At 41.4% G+C, this 21,159-nt stretch overlaps 2 protein-coding genes across 3 annotated transcripts in view; one reads left to right on the forward strand and one right to left on the reverse strand.

Moving 5' to 3' along the window:
• LOC104921433 (adaptor related protein complex 2 subunit alpha 2) overlaps positions 1 to 17,033 on the forward strand; it is a 28,866-nt gene extending 11,833 nt beyond the window's left edge. The window contains exons 3-23 of one of the 2 annotated variants that reach the window (XM_019274044.2): positions 753 to 895; positions 1,027 to 1,220; positions 2,608 to 2,737; positions 3,116 to 3,217; positions 3,325 to 3,433; positions 4,894 to 5,044; positions 5,403 to 5,571; positions 7,078 to 7,215; positions 7,299 to 7,481; positions 7,658 to 7,755; positions 7,924 to 8,155; positions 8,249 to 8,413; positions 8,626 to 8,715; positions 9,883 to 10,016; positions 10,274 to 10,356; positions 10,514 to 10,603; positions 11,309 to 11,432; positions 11,510 to 11,626; positions 12,146 to 12,215; positions 12,967 to 13,101; positions 14,389 to 17,033. In XM_019274044.2, coding sequence (XP_019129589.1) covers positions 753 to 895; positions 1,027 to 1,220; positions 2,608 to 2,737; positions 3,116 to 3,217; positions 3,325 to 3,433; positions 4,894 to 5,044; positions 5,403 to 5,571; positions 7,078 to 7,215; positions 7,299 to 7,481; positions 7,658 to 7,755; positions 7,924 to 8,155; positions 8,249 to 8,413; positions 8,626 to 8,715; positions 9,883 to 10,016; positions 10,274 to 10,356; positions 10,514 to 10,603; positions 11,309 to 11,432; positions 11,510 to 11,626; positions 12,146 to 12,215; positions 12,967 to 13,101; positions 14,389 to 14,466 — 2,735 coding nt within the window. In that variant the 3' untranslated portion in view covers positions 14,467 to 17,033. The remainder of the gene's footprint in view (positions 1 to 752; positions 896 to 1,026; positions 1,221 to 2,607; positions 2,738 to 3,115; positions 3,218 to 3,324; positions 3,434 to 4,893; positions 5,045 to 5,402; positions 5,572 to 7,077; positions 7,216 to 7,298; positions 7,482 to 7,657; positions 7,756 to 7,923; positions 8,156 to 8,248; positions 8,414 to 8,625; positions 8,716 to 9,882; positions 10,017 to 10,273; positions 10,357 to 10,513; positions 10,604 to 11,308; positions 11,433 to 11,509; positions 11,627 to 12,145; positions 12,216 to 12,966; positions 13,102 to 14,388) is intronic. The other variant, XM_010733958.3, reaches the window with a different exon arrangement.
• A 1,269-nt stretch (positions 17,034 to 18,302) lies between these two features.
• On the reverse strand, positions 18,303 to 20,582 carry LOC104921432 (protein C19orf12 homolog). Its single transcript, XM_010733956.3, has 3 exons — positions 20,421 to 20,582; positions 19,535 to 19,707; positions 18,303 to 18,871 (listed from the first exon to the last, which is right to left on the reverse strand). Exons 2-3 carry the CDS (start codon positions 19,692 to 19,694, stop codon positions 18,606 to 18,608), a joined length of 426 nt encoding a protein of 141 aa, XP_010732258.1. The 5' UTR covers positions 19,695 to 19,707; positions 20,421 to 20,582; the 3' UTR covers positions 18,303 to 18,605.
• Positions 20,583 to 21,159: the final 577 nt, after the last annotated feature.

A 21,159-nucleotide genomic window follows, 5' to 3' on the forward strand; every position in this document is an offset into this window, starting at 1 on the left:
ATGCGGGAAAGAGCCACAGGTCGGATCGAACCCTGGGCCGCTGGGCCAAGGGCTGAGCCTTTGTACATGGGGTGAATGCTCTACCAACTGAACTAAACGACATCCCCTTAAACAAATATTAAACTTTATTAAATATTCATGTTAGATATGTTAAATAATTTACCATATACATTGTAGACTAATTGTAGCTGACATTGCCAAATTGCTACTTCTTTGGATTTGTGAAGGATGACCCGGACACGACTGAAAATATCTTCTAGGTAAATATTTTAAATCTTTAGACACATCACAGAAATTGAGTGTAGTGCAGCTGCTCTGCAGGTCTCCTGGACAGTACTCGATAATAACTAGATAATAATCTTATTGTAAATAAGGTGTATAAAAGAAAAAATAATAATGCTGAGCATTTATTTAAAACAAAAGTATTTGTGGATAAGACAAAGCATATAATCACATGCACATGACAAATGAAAAATAAGACATGGGCCTGAAGCTCCAGCTCTGAAAATCCCAAAGAATCCTGTTTATTCCACTCCTGGATTATTTGGCTATAAAAACTGGAATCCGCCTTTTCCTCAATATTACTCACCAGTTTGGTATAAAGTGACCGACTGCATTCTTTAACGTCCAGCCTCCTCACAGGCCAGTGTCAGAGCACTGAAATCTCTTTGTAACTTCATGGAGACATTCAAATCCATTTTTGTCTGTGTGGGTGTGGATGTGTGTGTGTGTATTTGCACGTGTGTGGACAGGAGACAAGGCTCTAGACGGCTACAGTAAAAAAAAGTATGTCTGCAAGCTGCTCTTTATCTTTCTCCTGGGCCATGACATCGACTTTGGACACATGGAGGCTGTCAACCTCCTCAGCTCCAACAAGTACACAGAGAAACAAATTGTAAGTTTGTCCTCATGTTCATGTTCACTTGACGTTGTTGTTCACTTATCACTCAGATATGTTTGTGTGGAGGGACGGGGGGCTAAGAGCTGTACAAATAACTTCTTCTACATTATGTTGTTCCCTCTCAGGGCTACCTGTTCATCTCTGTGCTGGTGAACTCCAACAGCGACCTGATCCGTCTAATCAACAACGGCATTAAGAATGACCTGGCCAGCCGCAACCCGACCTTCATGAACCTGGCCCTGCACTGCATCGCTAATGTGGGCAGCAGAGAAATGGCTGAGGCGTTTGCTTCTGAAATCCCCAACATCTTGGTGGCAGGGTTTGTACATGAACCTCAATGCACAGATACTTTAATTTACTCTCTGAGTGTCAAACAAATAGCAAATTATGTCATTATTTTACCCAGTTTCCTCTGAAGTAATTATAGTTTTAATTTAAATGGTGCAGTCTGCTATTGCTGCGTGGGAGTCAAATTGCCTTCGCATACTAAAAGGATTTACAGCAAACTGTTGTATTTCAACATGTCTCTCCATTTACTGATCGCTCTGCTAACACCATGTTAGAGCAGGGTATGTGTGAATCCTTAATGTCTTAGCAAGCCTTGAATTTGATTTGAAGCATTTATTATTTAAAAAGTCTGATGTTCTTTATAAAAGGTCATACATTTTGCGATGATGTGTTGACCCGCAAGAAATCACATCGACCCACAGGATTTAATCTATCTTAAAGGTCCAGTGTGTAGCATAGGCCTGTTTTGAAAAAAAACGATTTTCCGATTCTGAATCGATTTGTATATTAATTTCTTAAGATCGATTCGTACATCCAAAGATCGATTTAATTAAATTAAAATTTTAATACATTTTCCTACGGTGAACTTTAACCCCACTAGTCGCGTCATTGAATTGAAACAGGCGTGCACCGTGTTTAAACTACACTACGGCGTCTAACACATGCAAGGTGCGTTCAGTGGCCGTCAGAATGACTATGATGCGTTCATGAATGTGGGAAAAATGGAAATTCACCGGAAATATAATAAAACTACAGACAAAAGAACACTCAAGGAAAACTCTACAACTACCAGCCACTTCTGTACGTTCTCTTAAAATAACTGAGGCGATTGCAGGTTACATTTGCAAAGATATGCGCCTGTATTCCGTTGTTGAAAACGAGGGCTTCAGGCGACCAAAAAAATGGTTTTAATAACACTAACCCGAATCGAGATCAGATCGGATCGGATTATGATAATCGATTCTTAGTCTTGAGAATCGTAATCGAATCGATTCTTGGAATTTGAATGGATACCCAGCCCTAGAGGTGAGGGGTATTCAGTTGCAATCTGCAAATCCTACACACTGGATCTTTTAAATAAAATCCGTTGTCTTGACTGAGTTGGATGTCTGGTTGTCATTATCCAGTCTGAGCCTGTACTTTTATTTCTATGCAGTGTGTGATTTAGCTTAGTTGAGATGATTATTATTGATTCAGCAGAAGTACTGATAGGGTTACATGAAACACTGATTTATTTTAGTTTGATAGAGAAATGGTTGTCCTTTAGTGATGTGAAATACATCACTTTTATTGTGTTTTAGAGTTGTTGTGAGGTTCAGCGATGTATCACATGATCACCTTGAACCAGTTCAGTGCCTGGAACATTTTGATCATCGTGCTCTGATAATATTGTGAATGTCCACGTATTACTCTATCAGGGACACCATGGACAGCGTGAAGCAGAGTGCAGCACTGTGTCTGCTCAGACTCAACAGGACGTCTGCTGACCTGGTGCCAATGGGAGAGTGGACAGCACGAGTGGTCCATCTGCTGAACGATCAGCACCTGGTAAGACTGAACCCGTGTGCCGCTGCCGTACTACACACTGATTCTGAGCAGGTCCAAGTATGTCGTGTGTTCACACTGGAAAAATGTTGGCAAAGCAAACACGCTAAATACAGCTGATTTTTTTTTTTTTGTGTGTGTGTGCTGTTGATACACACTCTTCTTCCACAATGCAGTGCACAAAATTACTTGTGGGTGGAAAATAAAACGCATTTTCATGTGTCTGTGTAAAATTTTATTGGCAGTAGAAGTTAAAGTTTTTGACATTCTTACTGCTAAAACAGTAAACTGTTACCACTCACTCTCTGTAATGTCTGTTTACCTGCAACAGCTGCAGGATGATGAAACATTGTGTCAGTTAGTGTGTCTGTCTGTTTTCAGGGTGTGGTAACTGCAGCCACCAGCCTTATTACCACTCTGGCCCAGAAGAGTCCTGACGACTTCAAAACATCCATCTCACTGGCTGTGGCCAGGCTCAGCAGGGTGGGTGTCTTTCTGTAACTTGATATGAAATCTCCATCACTCTGAGGTCAAACATTAAGTCTGAGTTCAACATATATTAATGTGTTGTCTTGTTGTCATGTGTCTAGATCGTTACTTCAGCATCCATCGACCTACAGGACTACACGTACTACTTTGTCGCTGCGCCATGGTTGTCTGTCAAGTTGCTGCGGCTGCTACAGTGCTACCCTCCACCTGGTATGGTACAGTACAGTCAGTCAGACGGTTATTTCTAGCACCACCCTCAGGCTTTGTATGTAACATGTTAATGTTTGTCTCCATTTCAAAAGCAACCTCCAGACTGGAGTTCAACCAACCAATCAATGAGCTTTACACACCCTGTGTTTGCCGGGGGTGTGTGATTCTTCCGGATAATTCAGGAAATCTGGCTTTTCCGACCTGAAAGTGAGGGTCTCGTAAGAGCCTGCAGTCGTTGCGGAAGGTTATCTGAATCAGGTTATCTGATTCAGATAACCTTCTGCAACAAAGGAAAAATGCAACGAATGTCTGACGACATTTTTGGCATTTTTAAGCATTCACAGAAACGCCCGTGAGTGTGTAAGTGTTATTTGCACCTACCATGACGCCGCATCATGGTAGGTGCGCTGTATATTTTCCTGCTTTTTTGTCCTTTGCCAATCACACCTATGGTTTGCAGACACTTTACAGTGTGTGTGGGTTTTTTTTAAACAACATAATTCCAGTTTCCAGTTATATCGTTTCCCAAAAATCCTTCAATAGACACTGATACCATTTCTCCAGAGCTTACATTTAAAGGTTTAATTGAACATGATCAGCCAAACAGAGGGAAATGATGACCATGAATTGACGACTCTTTGCATTGAACAAACGTGCCACCAGGATCGGCTGTGTGAGTTCCACTTGAAGCTGTTGACATGTAGTCGTAGTCTGAGTTTGTCTTTTAAATTTTGACAGCCTGCACTAAAGCTGGACAGTGTTTTGGAATTTTCTATCCCTAGGTTACACAAGGTCACGTGTGGGCCTTGAGGTCCTCGGCAGTATTAATTGTTTGGTTTTGGTTGGGAACAATAGGTGCCAGTCTATCTCAACACTGTGATGGCCTGGGTCGAAGAGACCTATTGCTGCCTTCCTAGTCATAATAGATAGCTTGCCGTTCCAATCTCTGTAAACAGACATCTGTGTCTCCAGACTAGAATATGCTGACAATAACACCTGCATGACTAAAAATATCAATAAATATTACAGCATAAGACATCAGAGGCTCCTGAACACCTTCTTCCCTCCTGACCTCACCGTTGACCTTTGACGTCAGCAATTTCTCCACAACAGACAGGAATACTGTGTGAATGGATACGATGACTCCACACCAAACCACAGATTGTTTGTTTATGCACAGGTTGAGTAAACAAGATGTGTGATGTAGGTAAGACAGATTCAGAGGTGCACATAGTGTGAGACTTGATATATCAGTTTTTTTGCTAATAAGGTGAAAGCATCGACCAAAACCAAAAACAGGAGCTTCAGTACATTCAGTGATCTGATCCATTGTTGATGTAAAAAGGATAATGAAGCCTTTATACTACTAGTTTGGTGAAGTAATGATGTTGATGAGCATTCACGTAAAGGCTCGGAGGTGATAAGAACATGTTTGTTTGTTTGTTTGTTTGTTGTTGCAGAGGATGCAGCTCTGCGAAGTCGTCTGACAGAGTGTCTGGAGACCATCCTCAATAAAGCCCAGGAACCGCCCAAGTCCAAGAAGGTCCAACACTCTAACGCAAAGAATGCTGTCCTGTTTGAAGCCATCTCCCTCATCATCCACCATGACAGGTTGGTCCTACTCACTGTCACTCACTTTCTGCTGGTGGAATATCGTAGAACTACGGAGGTTTGTTCTGAAAAAGGAAAATAAGGAATTTTCTAATGGAATTTTACTATTGGATCACTGGATAGAGTTTGTAGCAGGTAGTGTTTGTTTCCATCAAGTTGTGTTAGATATTTTCAGACAGCATACTGTTTGGCTGAGCTCTAACTGACTTATTCTTTATCTTTAAACTTCTCATCAAAGCCTTTGGTGCAAACCTCACTGTCATTAGTTTACATTCCTGTGTTGTGTAGCACTTTGTGGATGTTGCAATCGGCGTTGGCCTTTTTAAACTACAGCTAGTTGTTGTGTCTTGTCTCTCAGTGAGCCCACCCTGTTGGTACGAGCCTGCAACCAGCTAGGCCAGTTTCTGCAGCACAGGGAAACCAACCTCCGTTATCTGGCTTTGGAGAGCATGTGCACACTGGCCAGCTCTGAGTTTTCTCACGAGACAGTGAAGACACATATCGAAACTGTGATCAATGCTCTAAAGGTGAGTGTTTATGTCATCGCTTACAGTGACACAGCTTGGATTTTTTTTTTTTAACCGTCTGAGCACAAGAGAGCCACGGTGTCTGAAATGTGCCACTTATTAATAATCACTTCACAAATGCAGCACTGTAGAACCTGAAATATCTCAGTTCTGTCACAGTTCTTCATCGAACAGAAAACAGTCTTTTCAGACGTCTGAACTCAACAGCTCATTAAATGTGTCTTTAAATTCACTCCAACTGCAATAATTAAACAAATAAACAAAGTTAATTCCACAGCATTCCCTGGATCACAGTGCATCAGAATGTAGAATTACTTCATTGAAGGATGACAACATGTTCTGTTTACAAAATATAAAACCATCACTGTATCAACATGTCAGTGTCTGTTTACCTGTCAACCAATCACTGTAGATGTAGTCAGTAAGTCTCTGAGAGAGTTTCTTATTTTATGGTTTAAAAAAAGGGTCAGCGTGTCTTTCAGCAGCTTTGCGAATGACTCTACAGAGGAAATGCTGTGCTGAAAAGCTTTAGCTCCTCCTATTGAACATGACCCCTGAACTTCATATTATAAACATGAGAAGATCACAACTAATAGCAGCCATATTTTAACACTGGTAATTTATGTGAAGACACTATGTTTGTGTCATGTCAAGCATGAACTGTGAAGTTATTAAGTTAAACTTGACCTGCACATTATACTGGGGTTCAAAGTTACATCATTCACCACCAAACGATTCACTTTAAGGCAAACAGTGGTCCTGTATGGGTGAAACTTGACGCTTTGTTAGGTTTTTACATTTCTATTGTTATTGATATTAAAAAAATTACATGCATCAAAATAAATGGCTCATGATAAAGTGACAGAATACTGCCTCTGTCACTACAATGCCTTGAAATACTTCTGGAGGCTGCAGTTATCATCACCAATCATCAATGAACTCCAAACTCCCTCAAGGTCCTTTTTGTGAATATATCCAGAAATGTTATTCAACCATAAGATCAAATGTCCACATGACTTCAGTACACTTTCTTTATGCAGATATATGGTTGGTACTGCAGATCTATTTCTCAGTGTCTCACCATCAGCTCATCCTTATTCCACACATACATACTTTTGTACTGTGAAAAGATTCGGTTAATTCCAAATGAATACCAAACACATGCAGTGATGTTTCTTTCTCCGGGGAGCTCTGTTTGGCTGAGCAGAACATATCCCAACTCACACGGCCTGGATTCACATTTGTAGTTTATTCAAATTGATTAGCAAGAGAGAGAGTGAGCGAGAGTAAAACTCCCAGAGGGGAAATTTGGCTTGCAGACAGCAGTCAATAGTAGTAAATATTAAATACAGTAATTAATAAAAATGGCCTACCCCCAAAATCCCTGGCGGTATCAGTGTCTGTGCAACAGGCTTCCGTGGAATTTAAGAGGCTGGTGCAGCTGGTGCAATCTGCCAGAAACGTTTGTCATTTCATATCTTCTGTCCGTGTTTGTTTTCTGCACAGACGGAGCGAGATGTGAGCGTTCGCCAGCGGGCTGTTGATCTGCTCTATGCCATGTGCGACCGCAGCAACGCCAAGCAGATCGTGGCAGAGATGCTGAGCTACCTGGAGACCGCTGACTACTCGATCAGAGAGGAGATAGTGGGTCATCAGTGCATGCCTGCGCACCCTTTACTTCCTCTGTGTGCCGCGCTCGCCCTCAGCCACTTCCTTCTTTCCCTCAGGTGCTCAAGGTGGCTATCCTGGCAGAAAAATATGCCGTGGACTACACCTGGTACGTGGACACCATCCTCAACCTCATCCGCATCGCAGGCGACTATGTCAGTGAGGAGGTGTGGTATCGCGTCATCCAGATCGTCATAAACAGAGACGATGTCCAAGGCTATGCTGCCAAGACCGTCTTTGAGGTGGGCATGAAGAGTGCACACATCATCAGACCTTTCACAGCAAACATGTTCATGTGGACTAAGTGGGAATTGGCTACAACTGGTTACACTATGGGGGAATCTGAATTAAGGGAAGTGTGTGACTTCTTCTGTGGTGTTTCTACCCTGATGCCGTCATGCTATGTGAACACTTGTAGGCACTACAGGCTCCTGCCTGCCATGAGAACCTGGTGAAGGTGGGTGGTTACATCCTGGGAGAGTTTGGAAACCTAATCGCAGGGGACTCGCGCTCCAGGTATAAACCACATCCATGCATCAAATTACTATTTCTTCTGTAAAAAATAGTTTTAATGAAGTGCATGGCTGGGTGCAGGCTTATGTGAGAACGTGTTTGTATTACTTTCTCCAGAGCTGACCCGACTGTTGAAAAGGTTTAACTGTTCTGTGTCGTGTTCTCGTTCAGCCCTTTGGTCCAGTTCAACCTTCTACACTCCAAGTTCCACCTGTGCTCTGTGCCAACTCGAGCGCTGTTGCTGTCAGCCTACATCAAGTTCATTAACTTGTTTCCAGAAGTGAAGGCCACGATCCAAGATGTCCTGCGCTCAGACAGCCAGCTCCGCAACGCTGACGTGGAGCTTCAGCAGAGAGCTGTCGAGTACCTGAGGCTCAGCTGCATCGCCAGCACTGACATACTGGTTAGTGAGTTATGCAGGAACACCTGACGGTCTATCAGTCTCTCACACACACACACTTAACAGTATTGTCTTGTTGTCTTTGTCCCTCTACAGGCCACAGTCTTAGAAGAGATGCCTCCATTCCCAGAGAGAGAGTCTTCAATCCTGGCCAAGCTGAAGAGGAAGAAGGGCCCCGGCCACCTTCCTGACATCGACGACGCCCGGCGGAATGTCAACGGCAGCACAGAGCCCAGCGAGAACACAGAGGCCACAAAAAAGGTAAACACACAGCAGAGCTGTGAAATCTTTACTTCATAACAAGTGAACTATGATATTCTGTGTGTTGTTGTATATTGTTCATTACTGGTTTGCAGCCTTTGAGCCTTTGTTTTCTTCCATTTTAACACTTCCTTGACCTTTACCTTCACTTGTTCTTTCTCCTCCCTCTCTCCTGCTTTTCCCTCTTTCTCCTCCTTTTCTTTCTCCATCAGTCTTCTCCTTCACTGATGGCAGACCTTCTACCTACCAACAGACCCCGCCCTGCCTCTTCTAGTCCCATCATGCTCTCTGCTGGGACCATGGTATACTGATAGAAACAGCGCGTAGCCTCTGTTACCATTCCTGCATTATTATGTAACTCTATGTTCAAGTATTGTGCATAGAAGTTTCCGTGCTCTTCTGTGTTCTCATAAAGCAGCTCTGCAGAGGTTTTGGTTTTGTTGTAGGATTCTGTGGTCTGTGTATTTTTCTAGTGCAGATATTGATCACTCCAATCTTCTTAAAATCTATTGGCGATAACAAGTCCAGTTTGTTTTCAAGTTCAAAGCTAGGGCTTCAACTGTTGGACTACAGTGGTCCCTCGTTTATCGCGGAGGATATGTTCTAAAAATAACCCGCAATAAACGAAATCCGCGAAGTAAGTTTTACAATAATTATACATGTTTTAAGGCTGTAAAACCCCTAACCACACACTTTTATACACCTTTTTACACGCATTTTGTACAGTACTTCCTTAGTTAATCAGGACGCAGAACACGTGCGGTTCTCTCTTAGCCAATTTAGGACGCAGAACACAATGCGCGTTCATACTGTACAGTACGCTGTAAAAAAAAAGCATGCAAAATTACACTGAAAAAATCCGCGAAACAGTGAGTCCACGAAAAAGTGAACCGCATTATAGCGAGGGACGACTGTATTTGTATATTTGTTTGTTGGGTAAGAATTCCCAAAGCAGTGCATGAATGTGTTAAGATTCTGGTGCATTGATACCTGCTGAGTTCTGGCACTCTCGTCACTTGTCATGCCCACAACTGTTCCAGTGGAAGAGAGCCAGCTCGCAATAGCTGAACCCTGTCATCTGCATAATGTGTGGCAAACACAATTTGCATATGCCGATAATTCAGCAGCTGTTAAAAGAAAACCTGGACAAAAAGTCATGGGAAGTCCTGCGAGCTAGGCTAATTAGCTTCCATAGTGTGAAAAATTCACATCATTAACCAGACGAGCTCTCAGTTAGCAAACAGCATGGGAAATACCCAGAACTCTCCAACACACAACAGCTTCAGTGTTATTATAGTTTATATTTTGACTTTAATGTCGATGCTTTAGAAAGCAGAGAGTTAAGTAGATTCCTGTGGGATTAACTCATGTTTAATTAGTGTTTACATATTTAAAAAAACAATACACTTGTTCAGATTTCAGTGTATGTAGATACTGTGTGTTAAAGATACTGTATGTTTCTCTCCCAGGGTTCCACCCATCCCTTCACAGACCTGCTCAATCTAAACTCCACCCCTCCATCAGGAGCCAGCCTGCTGGTGGATGTCTTCTCCGACATCTCCACCGCTGCACCTGCAGAAGTGTGTGAGGAGAACTTTCCCAGGTGGGGACCATACTGTGAGCTGGTTTGATGAAATAGTTTAGGTGAATCCACGTTTAATTGAATATTAAAGGGGCACTCCACAAGAGACAGTATTTAAAAAAAGAACGGTCAGAATTGAAGCTTCAGAGGCCGAGGTATCGTGACTCATGTCTAATATGGTTCAAACACTGGATCTTCATGAACTTTTAAAATGTTTTCTGCCAAACAAAACTGAAGCTCTGGTTGTAAATTTATAATTGTGTGCTTGTGAATTCCAGGTTTGTTTGTAAGAACAACGGTGTCATCTATGAGAACCAGCTCCTGCAGATTGGACTGAAGTCTGAGTACAGACAGAACCTCGGTGAGCAGCTTCATAGCACTCTTTATTTCTCCAGTTTATCTCATCAGACCTCATCAGTGTCACGGGTATCTTTTAAAGGACACTCCTGACAGGCTGTCATTAGACAATAATGAATGGAATGAACTCAGACATTGATTACCTGCTCTCTGTCTTACAGGTCGCATTTATGTGTTTTACGGCAACAAGACCTCTACCCAGTTCCTGAGCTTCTCCTCATCAGTGACCAGTTCTGACACACTCAAGGCTCATATCCTTCCACTGCTCGCTGGCTTCTTGTTAGGCACTCGATTGTGGAATTTACACACTTAAAAATAAAGAAGTACTACTGCTACTTCCCAACTGCAGACATTACTCAACATGATTTAACTACACCAGCAGACGTGTGCATATCTCTCCTGTTCTTAACTCCCTTCATTGGCTTCCTGTCCTTTATAGAATTGATTTTGAACTTTTAATATTTGTTTTTAAAGCTCTTAACGGCCTCGCCCCGTCGTATTTATCTGAGCTTTTAACTGTCCGCAATCCTGGTAGAGCTCTGAGGTCTAAAGATCACTGGGGTGACCGAGCCTTTTCCGTTGCCGCCCCCAGACTCTGGAATAAGCTCCCCGTCGAGATGCGTCTTGTTTCTGACCTGGGCCTTTTTAAATCCAGGCTAATTACCCACTTATTTAGGATGGCTTTTAATTCCCAGTAGTATGATGACACTTTTATCTTATCTTATTCGATTTTGTTGTATTTTATTGTTTTTATTGTTCTTTATTGTTTTTACTTATTGTTCTCTTTATTTATTATCTGCTGTAAAGCACTTTGGTACACCGAAAGGACTGTTGTAAAGGGCTGTATAAATAAAGTACATTTACAGCAGTGTCCACTGTGAGTGGACAGGTAGGTGTACAGCGATGTATGCTGGTGTCCATCAGGTATCTGTAGAGTCCTTGACCGTTGTCTCCACAGCTGAATGTCCACGCCAAGACAGTAGACCCCATAATAGAAGGTGGAGCTCAGGTCCAGCAGATTCTCAACATTGAGTGTGTGTCAGATTTCACAGATGCACCCGTGCTCAACATCCAGTTCAGGTTTGTGTCTGAATGCATATGTTATTTTTGCATACATACTCTATACTCTATAAGCTAATTCCTCTGTGTGTGAACAGATACGGTGGAACTCTTCAGAATATCGGAGTGAAACTTCCTGTGATGCTGAACAAGTTTTTCCAGCCCACAGAGATGTTGTCCCAAGACTTCTTCCAGCGCTGGAAACAGCTCGGAGCGTAAGCACCCATGTCCCACGATTCCTATCAGCAGTGGACTGATATGTCCACATTTGTCTCTGTCAGAAAAGGTGGAAACCTTTTGAGATTAAACCAGTTAAGAACCATTGTTATGTTCTGTTTTGGATCGGTTCCAACTTGATAACATAACCTGAGTTATCCAAACTTCAAATCTCTGATCTAATCTTTGCTCCGTAACATTGTGCAGCATGCTCAGGTAGCATTCTTCTTATTTTAGCTGCTGCTGACTCATATTTGCTGGTTTCTGACGGGCAGATTATATCAACCAAAGATCATGAGTAAGGAAAGAAGCACTGCTCTGTAACACTCAAACTTCAACCTACACCGGTGTTTATGGGATTCCTCATGTAGCACGTGGCATTGGAAAATGCTTTGGACTATTGTTGGCATTTTTAAAATGAGGTTTGAATAGTTAATGTGTATTACATGTTTTGTAGTGAATAGCCTTCTATAGTAACCTGTTATTGCCCCCTCTCCCTCTCTGGCTTTTCTCCTCAGCCCCCAACAAGAAGTTCAGAAAATCTTCAAAGCCAGACACCCGATGGACACCGACGTCACCAAGGCCAAGGTACAACATCAGTTCTTCACACATTAACCAACTGTGTGTGAGAACATCACAGAGACATATTTCATTTGTATTATTATTATTATTCTTGGTCAGCTTCTGCACTTTTTAACTTTTTATTTTATGAATGGTACATTTAGGATATGACATACTACCCTGTATTTATGTCTCCTTTAAATCATTCTCCAAACGTTTTCCAGACATTCATCAATCTAACTAGTGAAACAAAAAAAGAATGAATGAAAAGTGAGGATATAGAATTTCACAAAATGGTCTTAGACAAGGTCCACTAAGGCCACGTCCAGCCCTGTTTGAGAAGAGTCACTGTAGCGGGTGTGTCAGGTCAGGAGGGGTGCCAACACAGCAAACGACACAGAGTCACCCAGCAACGCTCTGTGTTGATCAATCACATACAGCGTAATCCACCAGGAATGTGAAGACTAGAAAGATTTAATAGTTTCCCTTCTAACCAGAAAGCTTTAAACACCTTTTAAACCTTTAATCTGTTACTCCAACTGGACGGGCTGGATGATATTTCATGTCTCACCAGTGAAGATTCTGGAGCTTTCAACCATGTCAGGATTTCTCATTCACATTAACTTAAAAATCCCCCAAAAAAAAGACTTGAAAGAGATGTTGAGGTCAAGAAGTAGCTCTCAAACTCAACTTTTACAGTACGAATGGTGAAGTGAAAGAATCAGGTTGATGTTGTAAACTAGTGTGTTGTGGTAATGAAATGGTAATGTGTTTGTAGATCTTGGGTTTTGGTGTAGCTCTGCTGGACGGGGTGGATCCCAATCCTGCAAACTTTGTTGGAGCCGGAGTCATTCACACTAAGAACACTCAGGTGGGCTGCCTCCTCAGGCTGGAGCCCAACACACAAGCACAGGTAAAAAACACACACACACACACATGCCAGGGTATCCGCAGGGTCTTTAAAAAGCCTTAAAACATCTAAAATCCAATAATTTAAGGCCTTAAAATTCTCTTAAAATCTCATAAAATGTCTTTTTGAAAGGTCTTAAAAATGTATTACCATTACTTTTATTTAAAACAAATGCATAAACTTCAGTCCTGCTTTTAAATGTGACGCTATAACATAACTACAAAACGGAACTAAAGTAGCAGCAGAGAAAACTTAACCAAAGCCCACAGCAAAGCTGAATTACTTGTATACGATGGGTAAGTGCAAGTTCAACCATTTGTGGCTTCAGAACGATCAATTCAATGCATGGTTGAAGCCAGTGGATGGAAACATATATGAAGCATGCTGCTTTGAAACTTGGAACACTGGGCATCAAGGCATTGGAATCCCACGGCAAATCAGAAAAACACAAAAATGCCAGCCAGCATAATTCCTGGCCTCTGATTTTCCTTCATGTCTTATGTACTTTTTTGCCAGTGTGAATGTTAAATGGGTCTTAAATTTAGGGCTGGGTATCGATTCAAATTCCAAGAATCGATTCGATTACGATTCTCAAGACTGAGAATCGATTATCGAAATCCAATCTGATCGATCCGATCTCGATTCGGGTTAGTGTTATTAAAACCATTTTTTTGGCCTGAAGCCCTCATTTTCAACAACGGAATACGGGCGCATATCTTTGCAAATGTAACCCGCAATCACCTCGGTTATTTTAAGAGAACGTACAGAAGTGGCTGGTAGTTGTAGAGTTTTCCTTGAATGTTCTTTTGTCTGTAGTTTTATTATATTTCCGGTGAATTTCCATTTTTCCCACGTTCATGAACGCATCATAGTCATTCCGACGGCCATTGAACGCACCTCGCATGTGTGAGACGCCATAGTGTAGTTTAAACACGGTGCACGCCTGTTTCAATTCAATGAAGCGACTAGTGGGGTTAAAGTTCACCGGGGGAAAATGTATTAAAATTATAATTTAACTAAATCGATCTTTGGATGTACGAATCGATCTTAAGGAATTAATATGCAAATCGATTCAGAATCAGAAAATCGATTTTTTTCAACACAGGCCTACTTAAATTGTATTAATTATGGTCTTTAAAAAGTCTTAAATTTGACTTGTTGAAACCTGCAGAGACCCTACACACACACACACACACACACACACACACACACACACACACACACACACACTGACTCATGCCTGCATCCTATCATACAGCCTGTGTAATTGTGTGTGTGTTTTCTTTTCAGATGTACCGTCTCACCCTCCGGACCAGCAGGGACTCTGTGTCTCAGAGACTGTGTGATCTGCTCTCTGAACAGTTTTAGACTCAGCACCAGCATTTTTACACCGTTACTCCCCTCGTCTCTTTAGATTGAATCGATGTATTGTACAGTGTAAATTGTTTGTTGTTTTTTTTTATTTGACTTACTCTACATGTAAATGAAGTGAAATGTATTCTTCGCACATAGCTTTACTAACAGGTCACTGCTTTAAACTTACCCTGTTCCCTGCGGACGGTACAGAGAGGCTCTGAATGCTCCTCTAGTTCTTCTGCAGCTTCAGAGTTTTGAACATTTTGTGTGTTTTTTGCTGCTTGGGTACTGCCGTTCTTACTCGAAACACTTTGAAGAGTTTGTTTGGAAGCATTAATAAGAGATGAGTTAGTTAAAACACTCAGTAGGATTAATCAGCCTACCAATGATCTAATAGTACATAATTCAGTTCTAGAGTTTCTGAGACATTTTATTCTCGTAGTGTTTCAAACAAATGTTGCACAGATCTGGGAAGCTTTCCTGAACTTCTCGCACCATTTTGCACTCGTTCGGTGAAAAATAAGATCACATAAGTAGCTCAGAGAGAGAGAGTTTTGACTCTGATGTCAGCTTATTTCACCAATTTACACGTCTGTCATCTCAGGAGGAAAAGCAAAGCTTTGCATTGTGGTTGTTTTTTTCTTTTGTTTTTTGTTTTTAGCAAAAAGTAGACTTTATCGTTCTGGTTCCGTTACGTGAATGTTTGATCTACATTGTGCAGAAATTTTCCACATAGAATTCAGACACTCGGATTAAAATAGCAAAGGTCACTGTGTAGCAAATAGATTTCAGTTACTCATAGTGATTTCATTCATTTAGTTTCCACTGGAACAATCACACTATTGTGCCTGTGAACTCTGTCACTTAAAAACAGAAAGAGCCTTCAAATAGACGAGAGTCTAACGCACTGCCACACTACTTTCACCCAAATGCATTAATTCATAGAGCACTGCCAAACTGGTAATATTTCTATCTTTCAATGACCTGTATTTTCTCTTTTATATGATGTACTCTTATTATAATCCTTGATAGCACATTTGATGCTTGGCATAAAGGCCCGGCAGTGTAAACTGTGTCCGGCTGTAGCTTCATATTTAACAGACAGGTATTAGAGTGATATTGATTTTCATGTCGAACTCAGCAACAAAGTGAAAATAAGTATGTACCAAAACTATTCTTTCAAGAAATATCCATCAAAATTAGTACCAAGAAATAGAGAATACGTGTTCAGATTGTGAGAATAAATCTTTACATTGTGTTAAAGGGTTTGGCCAATTCATTAATAAGAGGACCTGGACCTGAGAAGCTTTACTGTGATGTGTAACTTTACCAAATCATCACCATATTTTAACAATGGCTATGAGCCATAACCTAATATATGGTTTCACACTATTTTAAGAGCAGTGGACTCGACCCCTTCTGTTTACTTTGGTCAGGCCCAGGTCAGCTGTGAACTAGAAGGGTCACAGTGTGCCTTCTGTGTTTTTATGTACGTCACATCTGCTAACAAAGTAAATGACCACTTGACAATAAGCACTGACGGTCTTTGGATACAGTACTGTGGAAAAGTCAAATGCCTACATGTTTATGTCAAAGGGTTCGAAGCCAAAGAGAATTTGTACCCCAATCTACATTTCTTTTGAACTCATCTTAAACTCTTTAGTTTGGGCTTAAACCTGCAGCTTTACTGTTCCGGTTCAGACTGACTGCTCCCTTTTAGAGTTACTTCAAGATGCAGCAGGCGGCTCTAATGAGCCCTTCTGCACACAGCACCAAACAGCAGACAGACACGTTGGGCACATGATGGAGCATTTTAGCCACACATTTCCCTCGAGAGCTGAAGAAGACCTGAACAGAGCGGAGAGGAGAGTGAACGCTGAAACATAACATCCAATGATGTTGCTGATGTTGAATTAAGCTGTCTGCTAACAGATTTTATGAGGTGATTTAAAGCAGTTCTGTCGTTTTCTAACCTTTGTCTTGTTTTCATGTTTGTCCAGTGTGCTCACATGATGGTTTGCTGCACTGTACTTCTGTTACAGAGAACACAGATGTGTGCTCAGCTGGTCCGTAGCTTTAGCCCAGAATTCAAATGAGGCCACCAAAAATACAAGCCACACAAATCTGGATTAAAAGTCCAATCTAAAACCAGTTACCTGCTCACAGCTTCTGTCATGATTCTGAGAAATAACTTTTATTGTTCGCCTCCATTTAAAGCTTGAAATGACTGATGATTTTGACAGTTCACACTAAAAATCAAGTCACATTTCTGTGTGCTCACTGCATTCTAATGTAAAGCAGAGCTGAAGTGGAGTACAAGGTACAAAGTTCAGCTATACTGTAGATATTTGGGCCTAAACACTGTGTACTTGATACTGTATCCAGCACACTCGTCTACAGCGTCTACATCAGCCACCATTTGAACTTTCATAATTCTACATTAAACAGCGCTGTTTGATGTGCCTTTGGGAGAAGAAAAGACTGGATATGTTGTTGCTGTTTCAGTGTAATGTGATTTTGACATCCCATAGTTGTTTTTACAAATAAAATAAAAAACAGCTTGCTTTTGAATGGAAAAACTTGTGTACACTTGACTGCAGGTATCTTTAACGTCAGCCAACAGGCCGCAGGAGGCTCTGTGTTGACCAATCACATTCAGAGTAACCTACCAAGAATGTGTACTTGAATGTAATGAACTAAATGTGGCCGTTCTAACCAGAAAACTGGGATATCTTGAAACCTTTAACCTGTTACTCCAGCTGGACTTCAGTGCTTCCAACAGTACTCTCCTCTGTGCTGTTTTGAAGGCAGGGCTGAACCTCTGGACTGCCCTCAGGACTCCAAAGCACTCAGTCCTGGTTGAGGAACGCCCCCTACTGAGTAAAGAGTGTTTTTCTTTGGAAGATTTGGAGTCAAAGATGCAGGAGCTGCACCGCTTCTGCTACACATCATCCTTTTTTTCATAAATGAATATCCACTGCTGGACATACTAACAAAATGTAGGCACGGCATGATTTTACACTTCAGTTGATATATGCACTTGAACTGCTGCCAGTTTTTTCAGGACTTGCAGAAACTTGCAGTATAATTGATCACAGACACTATATTTCAACTCCATTCAACTGAATCTGTCCCTCATTCACTACTCCCACCCTATTTTTCCACACACACAACTGGCACTGCACAGTTACAGGTGACATCACGATTAGACCTGACAACACCGCTTCATGAAACCTGAACTAACCCTTTAAAAAAACATCTTTCTGATAACCAGCTCTACCTGTCAGGAGGAGACGGCGGCTCAGTGTTTCCTTTCTGGCTTCCTCGGAATAATTCACCTGGTATCATGCAATACTACAGGGTTAAGAGTTAAAAGAGTGAATATTGGACAAAACACTCAGGTGTCCAGAAACAGCAAATCGGTGCTAACATCATGCTGCATGGTGAGATGTGTAGACTGATTTGGAGAACTTTTGACAAAGCGTCAAAAACCCTGAAATACAGACCCTTTCCAAAAAATTAGAATATCATAGAAAGGTTTACTTATTTCCATAATTCTAATTTTTTGAATTCCTGTTTTCATGGGTTTTTTGAGCTGTAAACCCAAAATATGTAAAAAAATAAACAAATAAATACTTGAAATTGTTTGAATTATGGGCCCTGAATCTATAATCTATGAAAGTTTAACCTTTTTAATGGAATTATGGAAATAAGTAAACTTTTCTATGATGTTCTAATTTTTTGGAAAGGGTCTGTAGATACAAGGAGAATAAGGCCAAAGGAGACACACACAGAAGTAAGAACAAAATATGAGCTTACGCAATATAGACCACAGTACATAGAGTAACTAGTATATTAATATTTTTTTTATTTCTTGAAGTAAAACAATCAATCACAATAGCTTCAAATGTTTATTTGATATGAAAGTCATAGGCAGAGGTATATTGAAACACCCTGACACAGAGTGTGGGTATAAAGAGATTAAAGTGTAATCCAGTATAAATGAGTCCAGGCACATTATTTTAAGAAAAGAGTCATCACTGTTCATCATTAAATAACACAGAGAGCTGTCTGTGGTGACTGTTTCCTACTTACTAAATACAAAAATATGTCTAGCAGACTCGACATCCTCGTAAAGTCCATGTGTACTGTCAGTCCTGATAACGCACCTCTGCTCTGAGCTCCTTTGTGATGTAGTTCAGTAATGTAGCGGTGACCTGCTGCTGGAGAGTGGCATTGCCCATGACCAGTGCAACGAGCTGGGCGGCGTCCATCCAGTTCAGATTACCTAACACGGCCATAATGTCGTCATAGAGCTTTTTCTGCTGGTTAGGAGGCAACTCCATCAGGATCTGAGGCATAGGCCTGAACTGTCCGCTGGTCATCCAGCTGCCCAAGAGACCACCGACCGCACCACCTGGTACAGACACAGAGAGGCAGGGTAAAGGGTCAGTTTGCTGTGGTGGTGAACTGACAGTCACAGAACGTACCTGAGCCAGTGAGTTGACCCAGAGCAAATGAAATGGAGCACTTTTATACAGAAAGACAACGCAGATCAAAGAGTAGGGAACAGAGGTAAGGGAAGGTACTGTGGGGTAGGTAACAAAGGGAGGGGTATTTGCATTAAGACCTGAAGTTCAAGTCAAGTAAACAAAGGGACAGTCACAAGACCAAGGCCTGAACACGAGGCGGCTGGTAGATGTTTCTAGATGACTTGATTAACGAGTCTGCACTGTCCCCAGTGTGTATTGCGTTGATCAAGGAACCAACCCAGTAGGGGCTAAAGGCCTCTAGACATTACTTGATTCAGTAAGTTTACATTATGTTGAATGTGTATAGGAACTAGTGTTGATGGGCTTCAGTAGGGACAGTTTCTACAACAGGGCCATAGTCCTGTTAAATGAGAACCGTTTCGTTTCTTGGAATGATTCACCTGGTAGTTTTTCTTGGCCTTCCTCCACCTGCTTCCCCACAGGGCACAGTTCAGCTTCATGTCATCACATATTTTACTTATCAGAAGAAGAAGCTGCTACAGTCAATATATTCCTGAGTTGTTGTTTTTTTGTCTGAGTGATCTTACCAACTGCAATCCCTGGAGGTCCACAGAGTAGCCCTCCTACGAAGGCACTTCCTCCGGCCACCATCGCTCCTTTGGTTGAGTTTTTCACCGCCACCTTGATCTGATCATGAGCCGATATTTCACAGCACAGACGCATGACATCATCTATTCGTGGAGCCATGCCAGAGTTCAGACTGATAGGAGTGATAGGAGAGAGAGAGAGAGAGGACAGTCAACTCTACTGTAGGTAGATCTTACCTAAACAATGAGAACAACCCATCTTTACACCTACGACTAGAGGGAAAACCTGATTTTGAAATTAAACTAATGACACACACAGTGATCCTGGGACCTCAGAGCCGGTGACTGGTTACTAATAAATTACACACTTTAAATTTAAATGGTATTTTTTCAACATTTTTCAGACAATGTTGCTCTGTCAGCTGTTCCTGAGTCAGATACAAACACATATAGTGTGTTAATGTGACGTCAGCCCATTAGAAATAACTAGACTGATGACAAACTATGGAGGAGACACTAAAAGGTGCAGCACGTTGTGAATGTGGTTTCACTTTTACTTTTACATCAACATAACCTGAACAATGTAAACTAGTGAACAAATACATGATCAGATAATTGAGATTTTCCCACAGTTCACAACTGTTGAAGTTTTTTTTTTTTCAGGTTTGAAGAACATTCTTTAAAATGTGGTTAGTTTTCTAACTAATATAAACAAACAAACAAACAAACAAACATGGATCCACAGAGTTAATCAGCTGTGCTTTGATTACAATTCAAAAAGTTTATAGTTTCTATTTTAATCTCTCACAGAACATGGCTTCAAGCTCCTCCGGGGTCATTTCCTAAATAATAAGAGTTACATAATAAGACCTGTGTTACACTTTACCCGCAGCTCTCGTCCCAGCACGCACAGTCCGCTACAGATCCTTATTACAGCTTCTTTTTTAATCTCCACATGTATCTCAGCTTTTATTAAAAACTCCAGACCTTTGCACTGTGACGGGGCTGGCGGCTTGTTCTACTTCCGTTTCGGGGAAAGCTACATCAGAGAGTTCACAACATACTGCTGAGACAAGATAACTATTTTCAACGAAAACACTAGTGATGGGAACTTCGGTTCTTTTTAGTGAGTCACATCATTTAACTCAAATCACCAAGAAGAGCCGGAGTTGTGCCAAAAAGTTAATGTCTGCCAGAATCTGATTTCTGGCCGCGGGAGCGCAAAAACGTCTGCTTTGCTCTGGATTAAACAGTCATAATATGCAGATACACAGTATTCTAATGTAATTATAGCAAAGGTATGTGTCTTCAAAAGTTTAACACTTGTTGTTACGTAATTATTACAAATTTGGCCAAAACAAGTGGCCAGAAATCAGATTCTGGCAGACAATCGCTTTTTGGCAGTCGGCTCTTTCGGCTCCCAGTTATACCTTTAATAGTCTAGCGCTGTTTTGACTTGTGATTTGTATGTGTACACCTATATCACTTAAATTATTCAATATGGGGGCGGTCGGTAGCGTAGTGGGTTAAGCGGCCGCCCCGTGTGTGGAGGCTATAGTCCTCGCTGTAGCTGGCCCCAGTTCGAATCCTGCATCGGACGGCTAATTTACTGCGTGTCATTCCCC

The sequence above is a fragment of the Larimichthys crocea genome, chromosome VIII, assembly GCF_000972845.2.
Source record: "Larimichthys crocea isolate SSNF chromosome VIII, L_crocea_2.0, whole genome shotgun sequence".
Lineage (NCBI taxonomy): Eukaryota > Metazoa > Chordata > Actinopteri > Sciaenidae > Larimichthys > Larimichthys crocea.